Source organism: Leiobunum rupestre, chromosome 8, assembly GCF_980474605.1.
Source record: "Leiobunum rupestre chromosome 8, qqLeiRupe1.1.hap1, whole genome shotgun sequence".
NCBI lineage: Eukaryota > Metazoa > Arthropoda > Arachnida > Opiliones > Sclerosomatidae > Leiobunum > Leiobunum rupestre.
In genome coordinates this window covers 44,855,493-44,872,505 of record NC_143391.1, presented here as the reverse complement: position 1 = coordinate 44,872,505, position 17,013 = coordinate 44,855,493, and the positions used below count along the sequence as shown (strand labels likewise).

The 17,013-nt window shown below is 36.2% G+C and overlaps 1 protein-coding gene across 1 annotated transcript; it reads left to right on the top strand.

Annotated features, from left to right (window-relative positions):
* The first annotated feature begins 465 nt into the window (after positions 1-465).
* LOC149933492 (lymphocyte antigen 75-like) lies at positions 466-9,655 on the top strand. The gene is made up of 7 exons (XM_090157303.1): positions 466-518; positions 1,026-1,279; positions 4,910-5,084; positions 6,100-6,246; positions 6,306-6,422; positions 7,582-7,755; positions 9,444-9,655. Exons 2-7 carry the CDS (start codon positions 1,052-1,054, stop codon positions 9,653-9,655), a joined length of 1,053 nt encoding a protein of 350 aa, XP_090013429.1. The 5' UTR covers positions 466-518; positions 1,026-1,051.
* The last annotated feature ends 7,358 nt before the right edge of the window (positions 9,656-17,013 follow it).

The window sequence follows — 17,013 nt, the reverse complement described above, 5'->3', positions numbered from 1 at the left end:
GGAGGAAGTCGAACACAAATAATTTTAAGACGGAAAACTCGGGAATATAATTTTATCTTATTTATAAATTATAGTTAAGGTAGCTCCAATGTTGTAAGACTAGTATTTTTTAGTTCAAACATAACCTGAAGTCCCTCTATACTTAAATAAAAGTAAAGTAAATTCTTATACGTCTGTATATTGTAAAATATAAAAAAGTACAAAATTGGCTAACTTCGGCTAAAAATTGTCATGGAAAATAGGCAAAAATCAGGTTATTTTAATTTGAAAATATCTTGGAACAGGTCGTAGTCAATAAATTTAAAAGACGACGAAAAGCTTAAGTGGACAGTTGCATAGTGTTTCGTCGGCATTATAGTATTAGCGTTGCAATCAAAATGTCAAAATAGAAAGCCTAAAACTGAGTCTAATATGTACTTTAGTCCAATCATCATATTTCGTCGTAGTGTATTCGGTTACACTCAAAAATGAAATAGGCTAACTAAATTGCTGCCGAGAGCTCGGCAAGTAGACAGTGGGTAAAAATAATTTCCTTGTTCAAAACTAATATATTCGTAGTTTAGCTCGCTTAATTTGAACCTTAGGAAGCCCCTTCTGTGAGACAAGTAGCCTCGGCCACGGACTTCATTATACCCAAAGGGACGGGTTATGGTTGTAGCCTCGCCAATGTTATTCACCCAGTTCGATGACGATACGTCCGTGAGGGAATCACAGAAAATTTGAAAAAAGGATTTACGAGCTTAAAGACAATTTTTTCAAAATCATACGGCATACGCAATGACCTTGAAACCGGTAGATTGCCGACCACTTTTTTCCCACCAAGTTGGCCGAAAATAAACTCTCCTCGCGCCGAATTTTTTGCTGGACAACCCCTCCCTTTTTAGGTATAAAAAAGTCCATGCCTCGACCAAAGGAAAAAGAGTGTATATTCTTTGCTATTATTATGAACGATATAGCCCGATCATAATTTATGAAATTTTAAAAATAATGATTAGCATAAATTATGTCAATTTATGTCATTACAGTGGGATCTAGTACTCCAAAGGACGGTATGGATGAGGATTCACGATGCCCGCCGGGTTCCAAATTTTACCTCGGCACTTGCTACAAACTGGAAGAAGGCGAAGAAAATTGGTTCAAAGCTGAGGAACAGTGCCGAACCCGTTACGGGGGACATTTAATTTCGATTTTGGATGAGACCGAACAAGCCTTCATTGGTTTACTAACCGCCAAAGTGGATAATGAAATTTGGACTGGATTTTCTGACACCAACAAAAGTGTAATAGACAATTTAGTTTTTTTTTTTAAACTAGGTCCACCGAAAGAGGGCCCAGGCCCCGGAAAAACAACGATCTAAAGCTCCAAGAAAGACGACATTACGTTTCCTTAGAGCTGGGACTAATTAATATAGGAACGTTTCGGTGCCACATCCATTTCGTCCCTTGAAAGCACAACCCACGTAACTCGACTTACGTTGTTTTTGCTTTAAATAATACTTAAAATTGTACAATGATTTCTGATACCAGTAGTGAAAACTGTAATCCTTTATCATATTTATTGGCGACGATATATTTTTTCCAACTTCGCGTGCCTTAATTATCCCCTACCATTTCAAACATTTAAATCGATATTTCTCAAAATGCTCGCGAAAATGTTACGTGGTTTTTGCTTTCAAGCGACGATTTATCGTACGACTTTCTGATTACAAACTGATTTAAAAATTGACAAAATATGTTTTTGAGTTGGTTCGTCAAGCTGAAGATTTATAAAAACAATAACTAGAGAGTTAGACAAAAACCTGGATATGAACGAACTCGAGAATACATAGCATAGCTTTATTGCCAAAAAAATTCTAACCCAAAGCAAACAGCAGGGAAACTGATCCAACAATTATATAAATCGAGGCATTCACCGCGTTTCACCTTGAGTATAAATAAATAAAATCTCGGGAAAGCGTTTAAAGGGGCATTGTCACCACCCTAAAATTGGTTAAAAACCATTTAAATGGATAGAGGACGTCCGAAAATGGTTATTCAAAAAATTTCATGTTAATATTTCCAGTATTTGATTTATTATTAGCAACCAAATTTTGTGGTTTATCCCCCCCCCCCCCCCCGATTCGAGAATATCAGAACCGCTTGGTTGAACCTACCTGCAGCGCCATCTCGTGAACGAAATATTATTTTCCCCGGTTTTATCGTTTTTCGGTCGGAACTGTCGTCTGCTACTACATTCTCCTTGGCTTTTTAACCAAGTTATATTCGTAGATTGTAGTTTATCGTCAGAAGCGGCGCCAGGATTTTTGGGGAGGTAGGCCAACGATTTGGAGCCCCCCCACCACAATTTTTTCAAATCCGTCCACGTGGATTATTTAATTTTTTTTAAGCAAGCGGTGCAATTTTTGGGTAAAATGGGTACGCGACGAAAAAATTAGAACTAATAACACTTAAAAAATGAGTGGATATTTACTTATTTCTACGACGGAATTCAAGTCTATAAATTTACATTCATTCCTTCGGTACTTCGCGTGTACATCCCTTACACCAGAACTTACAACTTTACGAAAATGAATGTACATAGGTACACTTACAAATTGTTAGTAAAGTATGTTTAAGTACCATTTATTTGTAAAGATAAAATTAAAGATACAATTTTTTTTTATATATAATGAGCTTTAAAAAAAGAGGCAAGCTACAAGACATAGAATTGTCCAGGCGGTCACTCAAGCTGCCTGAGCTGACAATCAAGTTGTCAGAGATGTTAAACAGTTGTCACTCATCAAAAAATTAAGTACAGGATAAGAGGGGTGGAAATTCGCTTTGTTCTCTGAACCCAAGGACTCTGTACTGGCTTCTCCCTCTCTCGTCAGACGTTAAATACTCGCCAAACTAGTAAAACTTAAAGGACCACCAAATAATCATATTTTTGAGGGTGGTAAAACCTAATCTCATATTACATAAATACATTGTCAGCCCTTTCCGGACTCCTCTAAAATTTTAAATAGTGTAATTACCTTGGGTACGTTCAGTAACGCAAATCTGGGAAAAATCGCTTTTTACTTGATGTTTGTTTGATGAGCGCTTGTCGTCATAGCTGACGTAGAAAGTTACTGAACAATGCTATTTCAAGTCAGCAATGTTTGTAAGGATGGCGGCTATAAATGTAAGGGGTCCCGAAAATCAGAGGAAGTGAAAAATATTATTTTCAATAATTAATGAGTTGGTAAATGACGAAATTGTTGACGATAATATTATTTATTGTTGCAACGATCAGTCTTTTACTAAAAAAGCGAAAACGGCCACAGCAGTAAGCTAAGGCATTCCTATTAAATGATAGATCTCTGAACAAACCAGAAGAATTGTTGATTAAAACTACAGTTGTATAATTTTAAGTCCTCGGCCATCTAAACTGTAAACACCGACGCGTTTGACGTCAAGACATAAAAATAAACTTATCTCCATGATGGTTTTTTTTTATGAGAATCGGATGCCCATCGTGACATCAAATCGGAAACGCGAAAAATTTTACAGTAACAGAATGTTGGCATCGATTACTCATCGATGTTTTTGATTAGCGTTACTGAACGTAGGCCTTGAGACATTGCAGGCTACGCTTTTGGTGGTAATCATTTACAGTTCTTTCAATTATATTTGTTTACTAGTAGTATTTTGTATAAAGCTCTATTATGGATTATAGTTATGAGAGAAGGGCTAATTTTAACAAAATGTCTTTATTTCGAAATACTATGACTTCAATGGTTTGAGTCTATTTGATCGATTCCCAAATGATCGAACGGATCCCATTTGATAGAATTTCCATTTGATCGAATTGCATTTGATCGAATGGCATTTGATCGAACGAAATTTGATCGAAAGCTACTGTAGGGTAAAACTACTAGTTTTTGGGAGTAAATCGAAAAGGCAACATCTAGTCAGAATGAGATACAGTAGACTCTAATACAGAAAAAAAAACCTGAGCGCAGTGACGTAGAAAACAAAATATTCTCCCGGACATAATTAATAGAAAGACGTTTTAAAAAAACGAACTCTGTACCTAATTTTTAGCAATAGAACGTGGTCAGACCCCTCGTATACAACGGTGCATACGCGCCTACGGCGCGCGTACATCAACCTAACCTAACCTAACCTAACCTGACCCTATTTATATATATCAAAAACAACGGGCCGTTATCGTCGATGACATAAAAAATTTCATCATATAGTGTATAAAGTAAAAATCTCTTCATCTTTGTGGCTTAATACAGTTAAAGCAATGAATTATTCCATCATTATTCCTTCTGCACTTAAGCAATGAATTATTCCATCATTATTCCTTCTGCACTTCATATTGACATTCGGTAAAATAAAAACATACCAACTGGTACTATAAATACTTTTGAATTCGATCAAATAGTATTCGATCATTTGAAGGTTCGATCTTATGAAACAAATGACAAATGGGATTCGATCAAATGGAATTTTGATCAATTGCAACGTATAATGATCGACTGTCGATCACATATTTTTCGATCAAATGGACCAACACCACTTCAATAGGTGTTTCCATAAAATAAAACCAAAAAAATTAAGAGTATAAAATGTTTTTAAAAATACGTAACCTAGTAGCTATGTGACGTTAGGGGACCAATTATGAGATTGACTTTTAAGGGGAGAAGCATACTGGCAGAACATGAGGTTAATTGAGAGAAACGGTAAAATTTGGCTCAACATGGTCATTCACCCGAAGTAGAAATAAATTGGTTGTCAGATAGAAAAAGGGCTATAATATTTTTAGAAATAAATCTTAATAAGCTGGACGACCCTGGTAAATGTAAGTGCATTTCAAACCAATCATATGTAAGTCATTCTTCCATAGAACAGTCCCAAATACATACGGGGATTTATTTTAGACTGAAGGTGCCTTAAGATGGTCAGACCACCGTCCGGTTTATCACACGAATTGGGCACAGAGAGAACCTTCTGATGATTACTTCGGGCAGAGGTGCATCGCCATACGAAGAAAACAGAAATGGGAAGTCAGAGACTGTAATGAAAAGCACCGCTTCGTCTGCGCATTACATCTTAGTAAGTCACTTAACATAATACCGATAAGATACTTGAAGGGCGATGCAGATACTCTTGGTGCACGCGGGAGAACAGGGGCGTCGCTTAAGCTATGCGGTAAGGGCGGAGACGAAATGGGTTACACTGTCGAGTACTATCCAATACATCAATACGCACCATCTACTTTAAGAAACGAAACATCCTACATCATAACATAAATCATAAACACATTTGATTAGAGCATTTGAAGGCCCACATTTCAATTTCACTACAGTTCTTTCTTGTGTGGCAGATTCGACCTACGAAATCAAATATCATCCGTTATTGAACTTGAAGTCGTGAGACGTGAGCAATAGTAAATGTAAACCATATTACATTATACTCCGGTTGGTCAAGTCGGAATGTCGAATTTAAAAGAACAACAAATCACAAATCAAAAGAAAAAAACAAAATCCAAAACAAGTTACAGAGAAAGAAATTTTGGATTACATCAATATTTTAAAAAGATAAGATATTATGTAATTAACAATCGTGCCCTTGTTTTAAGTTCATTAAACCAATATTTGAGGGAGGATAAAGATAAAATACGGAGTTTACAGTTAAGCCGATTTACTTTCGTGGCCCTTTTGGTTTTGGCGTTTACATGTAGAATACGTGAATTATATTAAATATTTCATCTTTAGCTTTTTCTGTTGTCGCAGTTTTCAACTAGGAATCTCTACAGCTCTGGGCCCCTTGGAGATGCGGGACCCTTGGTGCCCACCAGCCGCTTAATCCACCCCTGGGAGTTTAGTTTTATTGTTGTGCGAACATAAGGAACCTGTTTTGTGTAAAGAATTTAGATAGTAGCAATATACGAGTTAAGGAATTTATATATAACAACTGCTCTTTTTTTTGAAGAATGTGTAATCTATTTGAAACTTAGAATTACGCAACCACTCCGCGACATACGATCATAAACCGTAATCATTAAGAGTCATATTTATGTTTAATAGTTTACTTTTGCTAATATGAAACTGAAATCGTTTTTGCGTAGCCAATGAAAAGGCACATACGTTAGTTTCAGAACCCATTTCGGGTTCTTGTCCACCCGATTTCATCGACGTCGGGAACCAATATTGCTACTTCATCTCAGAGAACTGGCTTCCGTTTGCCGTTGCGAAGCACGAATGTGCAAACATGGGTAAGATTTAAAACGTCTTTGCCACCTTGACTATGCTGAGATAAATTTTTTTTTAATAGGTGTTAATGGGACTCTCGCCGAGTTTCGATCGGAGCACGATTTGTCTCTCTTCCGTCGACATTTGTCCCGACATACTTGGTTTGGACTCACTGTTGGAGTTCAAGAAACTGGTTATAGTTAGTATTAAAACTGTACTGTGTATAAAATATCAACGTTGAGGTGAGGTGCTGGCCACTATGCGTAATATTTGTACACATCTAAAATTTAACCCTTTAAAAAGTCCCTTTTTCAATTCAGTACAGCCGATAATGAAGTCAGGTTAACATATAATATACAGCAACCTCTTTACGTCGTGATTCCGGAACAAAAACTACGAACGTCCATCTTTCCTTGCGTAATCCGGCCGACTTTCTCAGCTTAATCCACGTAATCTGAGTAATGCGTCAAATCTCTACGTTCTCCTCGTAGTATTCGCGTAATAGACCTTTCTATAAATTCCTAGCTAAACCGGCCAAATACTTTCAAAGAGACCACATAGCGCTACTTCAGAAGGACTTGCAATCGCATTTATTCTTTGGATTTAAAAATTCTGCTTATGCTTATTCTCATTTGAATGGTAGGCTATTTACTGAAGCGTCACCCATAAAGTTCATTTTCAAAATATAGCTAAGGTAGCCTACGTGTAGATTGTATATTTAAAAATATAGTACGTTTATAACTGAACTATTTACAAAAGCAATGATATATAGTTAATTAACTATTAATAATGGTTTGCATAAAACGATAACCGTTAAATGAGTATGATTTCGATCAAAAATCCACTATTTATCCAGACAACTAGGTTGGCAGGCTTGCAAGAGAAACCTTTATGAGCCGCCCTGGTTCAAACCTTCTGCCTCTCTATACACAAAAGTTAATAAGCACATAAGTAGTATTTTATAAAATGGTCTATTCACGTAACCGTGGTGTACACCGCGTATTCTTAAAATTATCTGCGTAATCTTGGCGTTCTATCGGATGTCGTAATCGGTGTACTACAAATCTCTAAATGGTCAGCCCCACGTGTTAATATAATGATAATAGAATGCAATGATTTTCTTTCAACTACAGTGTAAAAAAGGGATAGTTTGTTACTCACTACGGTATTTTGGTCGCACCGACATTTGGTCGTTTATAGGACGTATAAAACAAATCTTTGTAAAATCACTCTTGATTAGGATTTTTATATTCGAATTATTAGTTTGTTATTACGTCCATTATCTAGAGGTACATTATGTTATCAGTTCACTTTGAAGGGTCTCATCAAATCCATGCCATTAATTTTTGTAATTTTAGAGTTATTTTCGTACGTGACGGATCAAGAGGATGAAGCGAGCTATTTGCCCTGGAAACCACTACAGCCCGACAACCCAGACACAGAAAAATGCGTAGAGTTATTAGTTTCTATTATGAAATACAACAATTATCCTTGCGGTTGGGGAAAGTTATTTATATGCCAATCAGACAAACGTAAGTAGCGTCTATTGCGAACGGTTTGATTTAATTTTCAGTAATTGTAGATTTTTAAAAATCTATATTCAATCCTGGAAAAATATTCGCACACCCCAACCAATAACAGCAATGGCGCACCCAGGATTTAGTAAGAGGAAGCGGGGCTGCCAGATAATGGGGCAAAAAAAGTAATTTACTTCTAAGAAGAATTTTCGAGTTCACATCGATTCAGTACTTGAACAAAATAAAACACTCACACGAAATTAATTAAAAGCTACCTTAGAAAAAGTGTCATTTTCCTCTATTTCGAAATTTACAATTTTTGCTGGATAACACCAGTACTTCTATGACGATGTCATTAAGCGACTCTTAAAGCCATTAATTCAAGTAGCCGGGTTATAATGCGTAGGAGGGTGGCGGCCAGCCCTTCAAGCCATGCAGGCCAATAGCTCCTACATTAACTATTACCGTTAACCTCAACAAGTTTTTATTGAATGGGGAAACCGAAGAACTCGGGGGAAAACCCCTTAAACCAGTGGGGAGAGATCTGGCAAACTCAACGCAGAAGGAGTAGTTCCGAGTTTCCCCCCCAGTGCCAAAAGCCGGGATCGAACCTAGCTGGGTGCCAGACAAAACGGCCAAAATAAAACGACCAATACACAAATAGGCTAAAATTTTAAAGGCGAAAAAATAAATCGGCTAACGCTTGAAAACGAATAAAGACCGAAAAAGGCGTAAAAATAAACGGCTAAAGACCCAAAAAATCGTAAAAATAAACATTTATAAAGTCATTGTAAAGTTTGCGCAACATTTTTCAGTCTTTTGTCCGAGATCAACGCCGCTTTTCTTTTCCTTTATCCTTCCCCTGCGCCGAAATCAATAGTTGTTAAATGCAACTGTAAATAAAAAATTATAGTACAGGTAAATAAATAAATACTTGTTTAAAATGTACTTCAGTTAGTTCTTGTTGTGCTTGAATTCCCTCAACGAATTTATAGAACGTTGGATGGCAAGCGCCTAGAAGAGATGCAAATCCGCGGTGGAATCCTTCGGCACTATTGTTTGTGCGGCTGGCGCTATTTATTACAGCATCGTAAACGTTCCAAATTGTAATAAAGTAGCGAGGTAACGTCCATCTTCCCCTTTTTTTGGTTCCTAACCATGTCGGCAATGCGGATATAACATGAGGTTCCACTTTACTGCAAACATCTCCAACGAGCTTAACGAATGCCGACATGCAACTAAACATATTTAGTTTTTACTATCTGGTTTTATAATATTTAATCTTTTTTTATTAATTTTTAGTTTTTTAGCCTATTTTAAGCATTTGCCGTTTATTTTTATGCCTTTTTAGATCTTAAGCCGTTTTCAAACATTAACCGTTTTAATTTTTTCGCCTTTAAAATTTTAGCCTATTGTTGGATTAGCCGTTTTGTACCGGATCCAACCTAGCTTCTCTTGCTGCGAGGGTAAAGTGGTAACCACTCCGCCACCCCATCTCCAAATGCAACCTGGTCACTGTCCTAACGCGCTTATTTATAGAATCTCAAAAATTTTACGCGAAATGTGATCCACTAGTGCTCTGAGCAATATTGGTATCTAAGATAAATAACTATTGTTTTTATTGCTGTAGTTTTATTACTGCATCAAATCAACATATTTATTTTATTTATACAATATATCTAATCAACAATTTATCAATTTAGTTATTAAACCAAAAATATCAGTCCGTTTGGAGGATCAGGCTGGTCTGTCGGGTGGAGGCGTGGCTGGAATTGTCATCGTCGTCCTAATAGTGGTAAGCACCTCTTCCGTAGTCGGCTTCTACTTTTTCCGCAAAAGATATTTGGACAATCAAGTGAAGGACGCAATCGTCAAGTTCCACAACGAACCGCAGGACAACAGCTCTCATATTTAAAATATATGTTATAATCCGAATAGTTTTAGTTAGTAGATGTCATAATTTATAGCAAAAACCTTTAACTGAATCAATTTATTAGAACGTTTTGTGAACTGTTTTGAACTACCATACTTGCTGTCTTCTCTTGCAGCCTGCCCAGTGTTTTTGTTACGTTACTAATTTAATAAACAGTTTACTTCTGTTCTAATGGTATGATAATATTTGTTTGCTGATTGAATTCCTTACAAGTGGAAGCAGAGGCTGGTTGCTAGGGATAATTACTAAATAATATGAAGGCTTAAGTGTAGTTATGATCATAGTTGACTTCTCTGTTATGTGCATGCAGGCAAAAGCATTTCATGGGTTAAAGCTCCACAACTTACTGTTGCTGACGTCAACTCACAAGAGAAAAATATCATGTTTAACCACATTGTATTTACAGCTGTCGTCTAAATGCCAATTGGAAAGCGACTAGACGTAGCAACAGTTCCAAATTACATTGACTGCGGATAACATCATCGGGATTGTGATAGATTGAAAAAATTATTTTGCGTTCTAAGAGGATTTTCGACGAATGAAAGTTGGAAACTGCTGCTATCTTAAGTCGCACTTTCGAATTTTATGATTTTAGCGCCACCTGTAATCCTTTTTCCTTAACATTTCAGAATTACATAGACGTTATTACAAAGCTTTAACAACGTTTCGACACGTCTCACCCAGAAAATAAGTTATCGTAAAATTAACTACTTATTCTTTTACAAAAAATACTTGGGTGTATATACAGGGTGTCCACTAAAATATGAACCAGGGCGAATACCTCCAAATCAGTTTTAGGTACGAATTAAGGTGGGATATTTTAATATTCGGAAAATTGTATGACCTTGAACCATGTCTTCAAGGTCGTACTAAAATAATCTCGAGAACTATTAGGTTTAGAGCAAAAATTCCAATAAGAAAGTTGTTCTTCGTCACATTACCATTAACTGTCTAGTTGGCATTTTTGCTCTAAACCTAATAGTTCTCGAGATAATTTTTTTATGACCTTGAAGACATGGTTCAAGGTCATACAATTTTCCAAATATTAAATTCTCCCACTATGATGAGATTGTCTAGCAAATTTCGACAATGTAACATGACTTGTTTTGAAGTTATTAGCGCTTTCTTGCAATTTTCCCTTTTACGACCTTTGTGATTTTGGTAAATTTTTCTCGACTTCCTATTGGTTGAATCTGATTGGGTCTACGCTAGTTAGACCTAAAACGTGACGGGGAACACTTTTCTATTTGGAACCAACTTTTTAACACTTACGGTTCTCGATATAGTTTTTGGATGACCTTGAAGACATAGTTGAAGGTTATCGAAATTTGCAACCTAAAAATTTAAAATTCGTACCTAAAACTGTTTTGGAGATATTCGCCCTGGTTCATATTTTAATAGACACCCTGTAGGTAGCGAAATATTTAACTTAAAGGGGAACGGTCAAGCTTTAACAAGTTAGATAGCCCTATAGCCCATTAAAAACTAAAATTTATCGCGAAAACCGCATCAAAAAATATTGAGTGGTTAATTTTTAATAAAATAAAGAACACCTGGTGAGAAGTCGGTGAGACAGAACGTAAAAGCGCGCGCTGCTGAATACGCAAAAAATTTGTTTTGCACGCGCGGCGCGTTCCAGTTATAAGAGACCTAAACCTAAATTGCGCGATTTTAAAAGTTAGGATAGTTCGCAAATCGCTCATACGGGGTTAGGGGCGCTGGCGGCAGCCCCTAAGATGGCGGCGAAAATTCGAACCGAAACACCTGGCGTTATTTTTCGTTTCAACTCTTTGGGCCAAAAGCTATTTTTTCAAGACATAAAAAGGTACGTGTTAGTATATTGAACGTCTTGTTAATCTTTTGATACGGAAATAAGGAAATATTTGGAAAAGCTTGGCCGATCCCCTTTAAGAAAACCTATTTTTAACAAGGATTTCACGCTATTGGTAAGAGGTAATTATTTTCGGAAGGGGTATCACATAAAGCAGTTTCATCAACTTGAAATTTTGCAAGAATCTTCTTTAGGTTATTATGCAATTGGTTTTTGATAATTTAGTGCATTACAAATAAAATTAACGGATATAAAATTACTTTTAAAGAATATCATAGTTCAAATATGGCACTAGGTGGTGATAGCGCTATCGTATAAAAACAGTTAACTGTCGCGATCTAATCTTTTTTCTGTTATTTCTTTGGTTCATCATTAAAAATTAAAAAAATATTGTGCCGAATCTAGTCGGTTCTCCAATACACTTTTTACTTACGCTACAATGTCGTGATTTTAATTCATAAAAATTAGCATAAACACGATATGAAGTGTAATCCTTACAGTTGTTATGTTACTTATGATAGTAACTAGACATTTTTTTATACTACCAATTATATCAAAGCAAACGTAATGGATGCTATACGAGACTTAGCTATAGATCTCTCAGATCTTCAACGCCTTAAATTTAATAAATAGAAATTAAAGTACCTCACAGCATAATCTGGCAGCCAAGGGGGAGAGGGTGCATGCATACATTTGAGTGACCCGAAGCATATAGGTAACTTCCAATGTTTTGGACAAAGCCGTTTTCCATGTCCAACAACTGATAAAAGCTTTATTGTTAACCCCACTCAAGCAGTACCAGCAGGTGGTTGTAAATTCCAATGCCCCCCCCCCCCCGAAAAATTCAATAAAAATATATTCCGGCAACACTAGCTAGAGACGTGTTTCAGCGTCACCTCGTGTTTTTTTCCCGAAACACAAAACCTTTAACTTCCACCTTAATTGCACTAACTCTATTTTAGCGAAGCCTTGGCCAATTTCTCAATAGCTCAATTGAGAATTAAAGTATAGACTTTAATAAAGTAAGTAAGGAAATACTTGCGTGTTTCGAGTTTAATTCGTGTAATATTAACTATTTATTTGTCCAATTTTGAAAGTTTTTATGTTCAAAATTGGGAGGTTATTTGTCCGATATTGGAGTTTAATTCGTGTAATATTAATTATTTATTGTCCAATTTCGAAAGTTATGTTCAACACTGGGAGGTTATTTGTCTGATATTGGATTTTAATTCGTGTAATATAAGCTATTGTTTTGTCTAATTTTGAAAGTTTTTTGGTCCTGTTCGATAGTGAACACTAAACCCATCAACATCAATTTCTAAGTTGTATGATTTTGGAACTAAAATTATTTGATATTGAGCAATAACTTGGAAAATACCGAATGAACAAACGTTGAATATTAGCGGTTCAATAGATTAATTTTTAAGGTAATACCGTCCAATACTTAGTGTTGACTTTAGACAATGAACCGTTAGAGCGCCTTATTTCCTTATTTGGATTTCAAGTTACGCTATTAAATTAAATGTTCACTACAGGGTCTTAAATTAGTGTTACAATTATGTTTCAAGGTATAATTGAAAGAATAAGTGAAATAATAATTTTATTAATACTAATAACTGGTTAACAATGTGTTCCATTGAGTTCGATAGTTTAGAGGCATTGAGTTGGGAATAACTAGAGGTACAACTAAATCTGGCTGGCGCGGGACCAATTACGTTCAAAAAGGAGACTTTATCAACTTTATCGTTCTACCGTGGCGGCATCTGTCTCTAGTGGTGGCAACTATATTGCAATTGAATTTTTTCGCGAATCTGATGCGAAATTGAAATGTATGATTACTCGTAACAAACAAATCTTTGAAGTTGTTTAAAAATAATTTTATTCCGTCAACACGATCCTTTTTAATTCAAGTTACGGTGAGTTAGCTAATAATTATTTATTTTTAGCCATATAACTTTACAAAATATAGATGGCGCTACCGCCTAATTATAAAGATGAATTTACATATATCCACGCATACACCCACACCCACATACACCCATACACGGAAACACCCATACACGCACACATAAAAGGACAAGCTTCAAGACATAGAGTAACCCACTCGCATAGTGTGGAAAGCCCTATGGAAGCGCATGAAACATCCATACTAACGGGCCAACTGGTTTTCGAGGCGTGAATAAATATAGTCCAAAGAGCGATGGTGTTGGTTTTACATTTTTTAGAGTATAAACTTACTTTTTTATCTACATATTGTATATTACCTTTAGGCCAACTTGTTTATTTCACGCCTCGGAATCAAGACGTTGCATACGAATAGTGTTAACAAGTTTCGCTGATGCTTCCACTCTATGTGAGTGGTTTACTCTAGGCTTCAAGACTTATAGTTATAGATACGGAAGTTTATATTTTTAGAAAGTAATAATTTATAATGAATTTTAAAAAACATACGATAAAATGTTTGAAAATCACATCGATTCTATAATATATGGCGCTATTTAAAGGACCAATATTAACTCTATTTTAAGTTTAATGTAAAAACTACATAACGATATCGCTCTGTTAAGATATCAAGAAAAAGGCAATGAACGTTTCGACCTATTAATTTTGAAATATTTAAAAGATTATGTTTTGAAGAGTGTTAAAAATTAACATTATACTAAATATATTTAAACCTAATTAAGATATGAAGACAATTTTTAAAAAAATAGGCAACGTTATCAATCGTAAACAATAAAAATTTCGAGATTTTCAAAATAATAGATGGCGCATAAAACTTAAAATTTAATTTCAGTTAAAGTTTGTCAAGTTATATTTAAATTACGATACTTTATATTTACAACTTTTAAAAATCATTTTATCGTATGTTTAATTAGCTTCAATTTTAATTATATTTTGAGGAAATCCATAAAACCGAACCCGTGAAATTAAACCAAATATAAACTATATTATTTTTGTGAATTTTAAACAATTTGGGTCAAGACCCCTTTTATATTAGCAAACCAAAGACTAGATTAGCTATGGCTTCAAAGAATGGCGTGTTCTGCGGAGAGAAGGTTGCCCAAGCATCAGCGCCATCAATTAGTCGCGGAAGGAGTTTTTCGTTAAAAAAACCGCTCCCGACGCCGGTAGGATGGTCTCAAAAACTATATCAGCTATAGCTATATTAACCCATTTCAAGTTCTATAAACCAAAGATAGATGGTAGAGAAGTGCAACTCTTTTAGCTCCTGCCGCGAATACTACGTGGCGCTAGGTGTTAAATTGTCAACCTTTCTACGACACAGAGAAACTGTAAAACACCTTCCATGCGGTCCCTATACTTTCTCCTCTAAAAAACAGTTTTCTTGAGAAATCAGACAATACATTTCGAGCGTAAAAGAATCACCTCCTCCTGCATCGGGTAGGGGTAATGACGGGGGTTAACTCTCAGCTGCGTATATGGGACGCTTCTGAAAACGATTGAACACAATTTTACCCAAAATCGTGTAGAGAGAAAAATTTAGATTACTGGCTCCCAAATTGAACAAATTTGTACATATCGTGCTATGTTGGCACACTGTGTGCAATTTTGGACTTGGCTTGGAACCTTTTTCTAAGAGTGTACATTTATTTTCCCACTATATGGAGCTAACAGTTCTACGTCACTTCAGGAGCAGATCCAGGCCATCAAGTAAGGAGGGGCGATCATGGGCATTCAAAAGTCGTCTGCTATTTCTTCACAAATTTAGTTGGCAGGTATTAAAGTAGATGGCGCTATCGTTTCTTAGCTCGAAGCCTATATGGAACGTGAAAATGTAACGTGGAGCTCTCATTTTCGTTTGCTTAAACGAAGTACTTTCTACAACTAGAAAGTCTAGTATACTCTAGTATCTATAATTATATTTCAATAACTTGAAAAATTGTTATGTTTTTTCAAGTATTCTAAGGGGGGGGCGATCGCCCCCATCGCCCCCCCTATGGATCCGCCCCTGCGTCACTTGACGTCGCCCATGCTCTTTTCTATTGTAAAAACGTTTCTACCCAACAAGGCGGCCACAGCGAAAGCTACGGAGTGTTAGTTCCCTATTGAAAAATAAAGACAAAAAATCTTGAAACAACAATAATATTTTCATTAATGTGGCATTCATATCTATTTATATGTGGATATGAATCATTGATTGAATCGGACACTAGTGACACTTGCTATCCCTAACTCACCCTTAAAACATGTTATAAAGCTAATTAAAAATATGAAGTAAATCTTTAATTAAAGTATTAAAAATCAAAATTGTAGTAATTCTTAAGATTAGATTTAGTTTGTAGATCCTTCCTATTGCCTATGGTTACGGGCGTATTGTATTTAAGGGGTTTTGGGGGTTCAAACCGTCCTCACCCTGAAATGGATCAAGAGGGAGATGCTTAACGTTACATTTCTTTTCAATATCAAGGGGTGGGGGGTGCAAATCGTATATTAGTTTTAGGTCTCAAGGGAGGTAATGTTAGAGCCCCACCCGAAATAAAATCCTGGATCCACCTTGCTATTGTCCACCCATTATCCAATTTATTCTTAACCCCCAGCGAATGGAAGAGAATGTCGAGAAAAACCACCAGAAGGTCGATTGCACCACCCAAGTCAACCAAAACAAACTTGGAAACAAAGGAAAAAGGAGAAAAGAGCACTGAACATCACACCCCGTTAAAAACTATTCTGCATTTGTTATCTTCCTTCACCGTGCCCAGACACGTTTGCTATTGGTGAACCGAAGACGAGAACAAAATCACAACCAAAGTAATTAGTACACCCAAGCGTACACTTTGGACATCACCCCCTATGGAAAAACCACCAAACTGTTGTACAGGACCAGAATCGAGATGAGACGAGAAACAAAAGGAACTTTTGTAAGTAAACCTGAAAAAAAAAGAGATATTCTAAAAGCAGGTGTCCGTGATAGAACCCTAAGACAACTAGCCCGAAAAAACCCAAACCATTAATTACCGCAAAAGTTTCTTAAAAAGATGCAAAGCCCATTAATAAAGACCTACGAGATTCATTTTACACATCGCGCAGTTTTCAGATCCCCAAATAAATGACAAACGTGTAGAAAGGCGGTACGATAGATATAGGAAACGTATATAAAATATTTCTAAGGGAGTGAATACGGAGGTGACAGCTAGCAGAAACGCGTAATTTATGCAGGCTATCCTTATAAGGGCTATCTATCGGTAAGAAAGCTCGTGCTATCGTCGCGAGAGACATTGTCTCCTGCTTAAAAATTATACTAAAAGTCACCAACAGATGGTGTCTAAAGACTACGGCCTGCGGAAAGGTCAAGCACTTAGTACTAAAATGCTAAGAGAGCTCGCGCTCTTGGTCACGTGCCTTCCTCGGTGTCTGCTAGGTGTCAATTCCGTATTTTATGTTAGGCTTAGACGCCCCGAAATTTATCTAGAGCTTTATATACATTTCTTATATCTATGGGCGGTACCTAAAGTTATGGTTAATTCCACTTTATGGAAATACTAGTTTC

Coding starts and splice junctions, on each gene's coding strand:
- LOC149933492 (XM_090157303.1), top strand. CDS start 1,052: ATGGATGAGGATTCACGATGCCCGCCGGGTTCCAAATTTTACCTCGGC. Junction 5,085..6,099: donor CGTCTGCGCATTACATCTTA/GTAAGTCACTTA, acceptor GTTTTTGCGTAG/CCAATGAAAAGGCACATACG. Junction 6,247..6,305: donor GCACGAATGTGCAAACATGG/GTAAGATTTAAA, acceptor TTTTTTTAATAG/GTGTTAATGGGACTCTCGCC.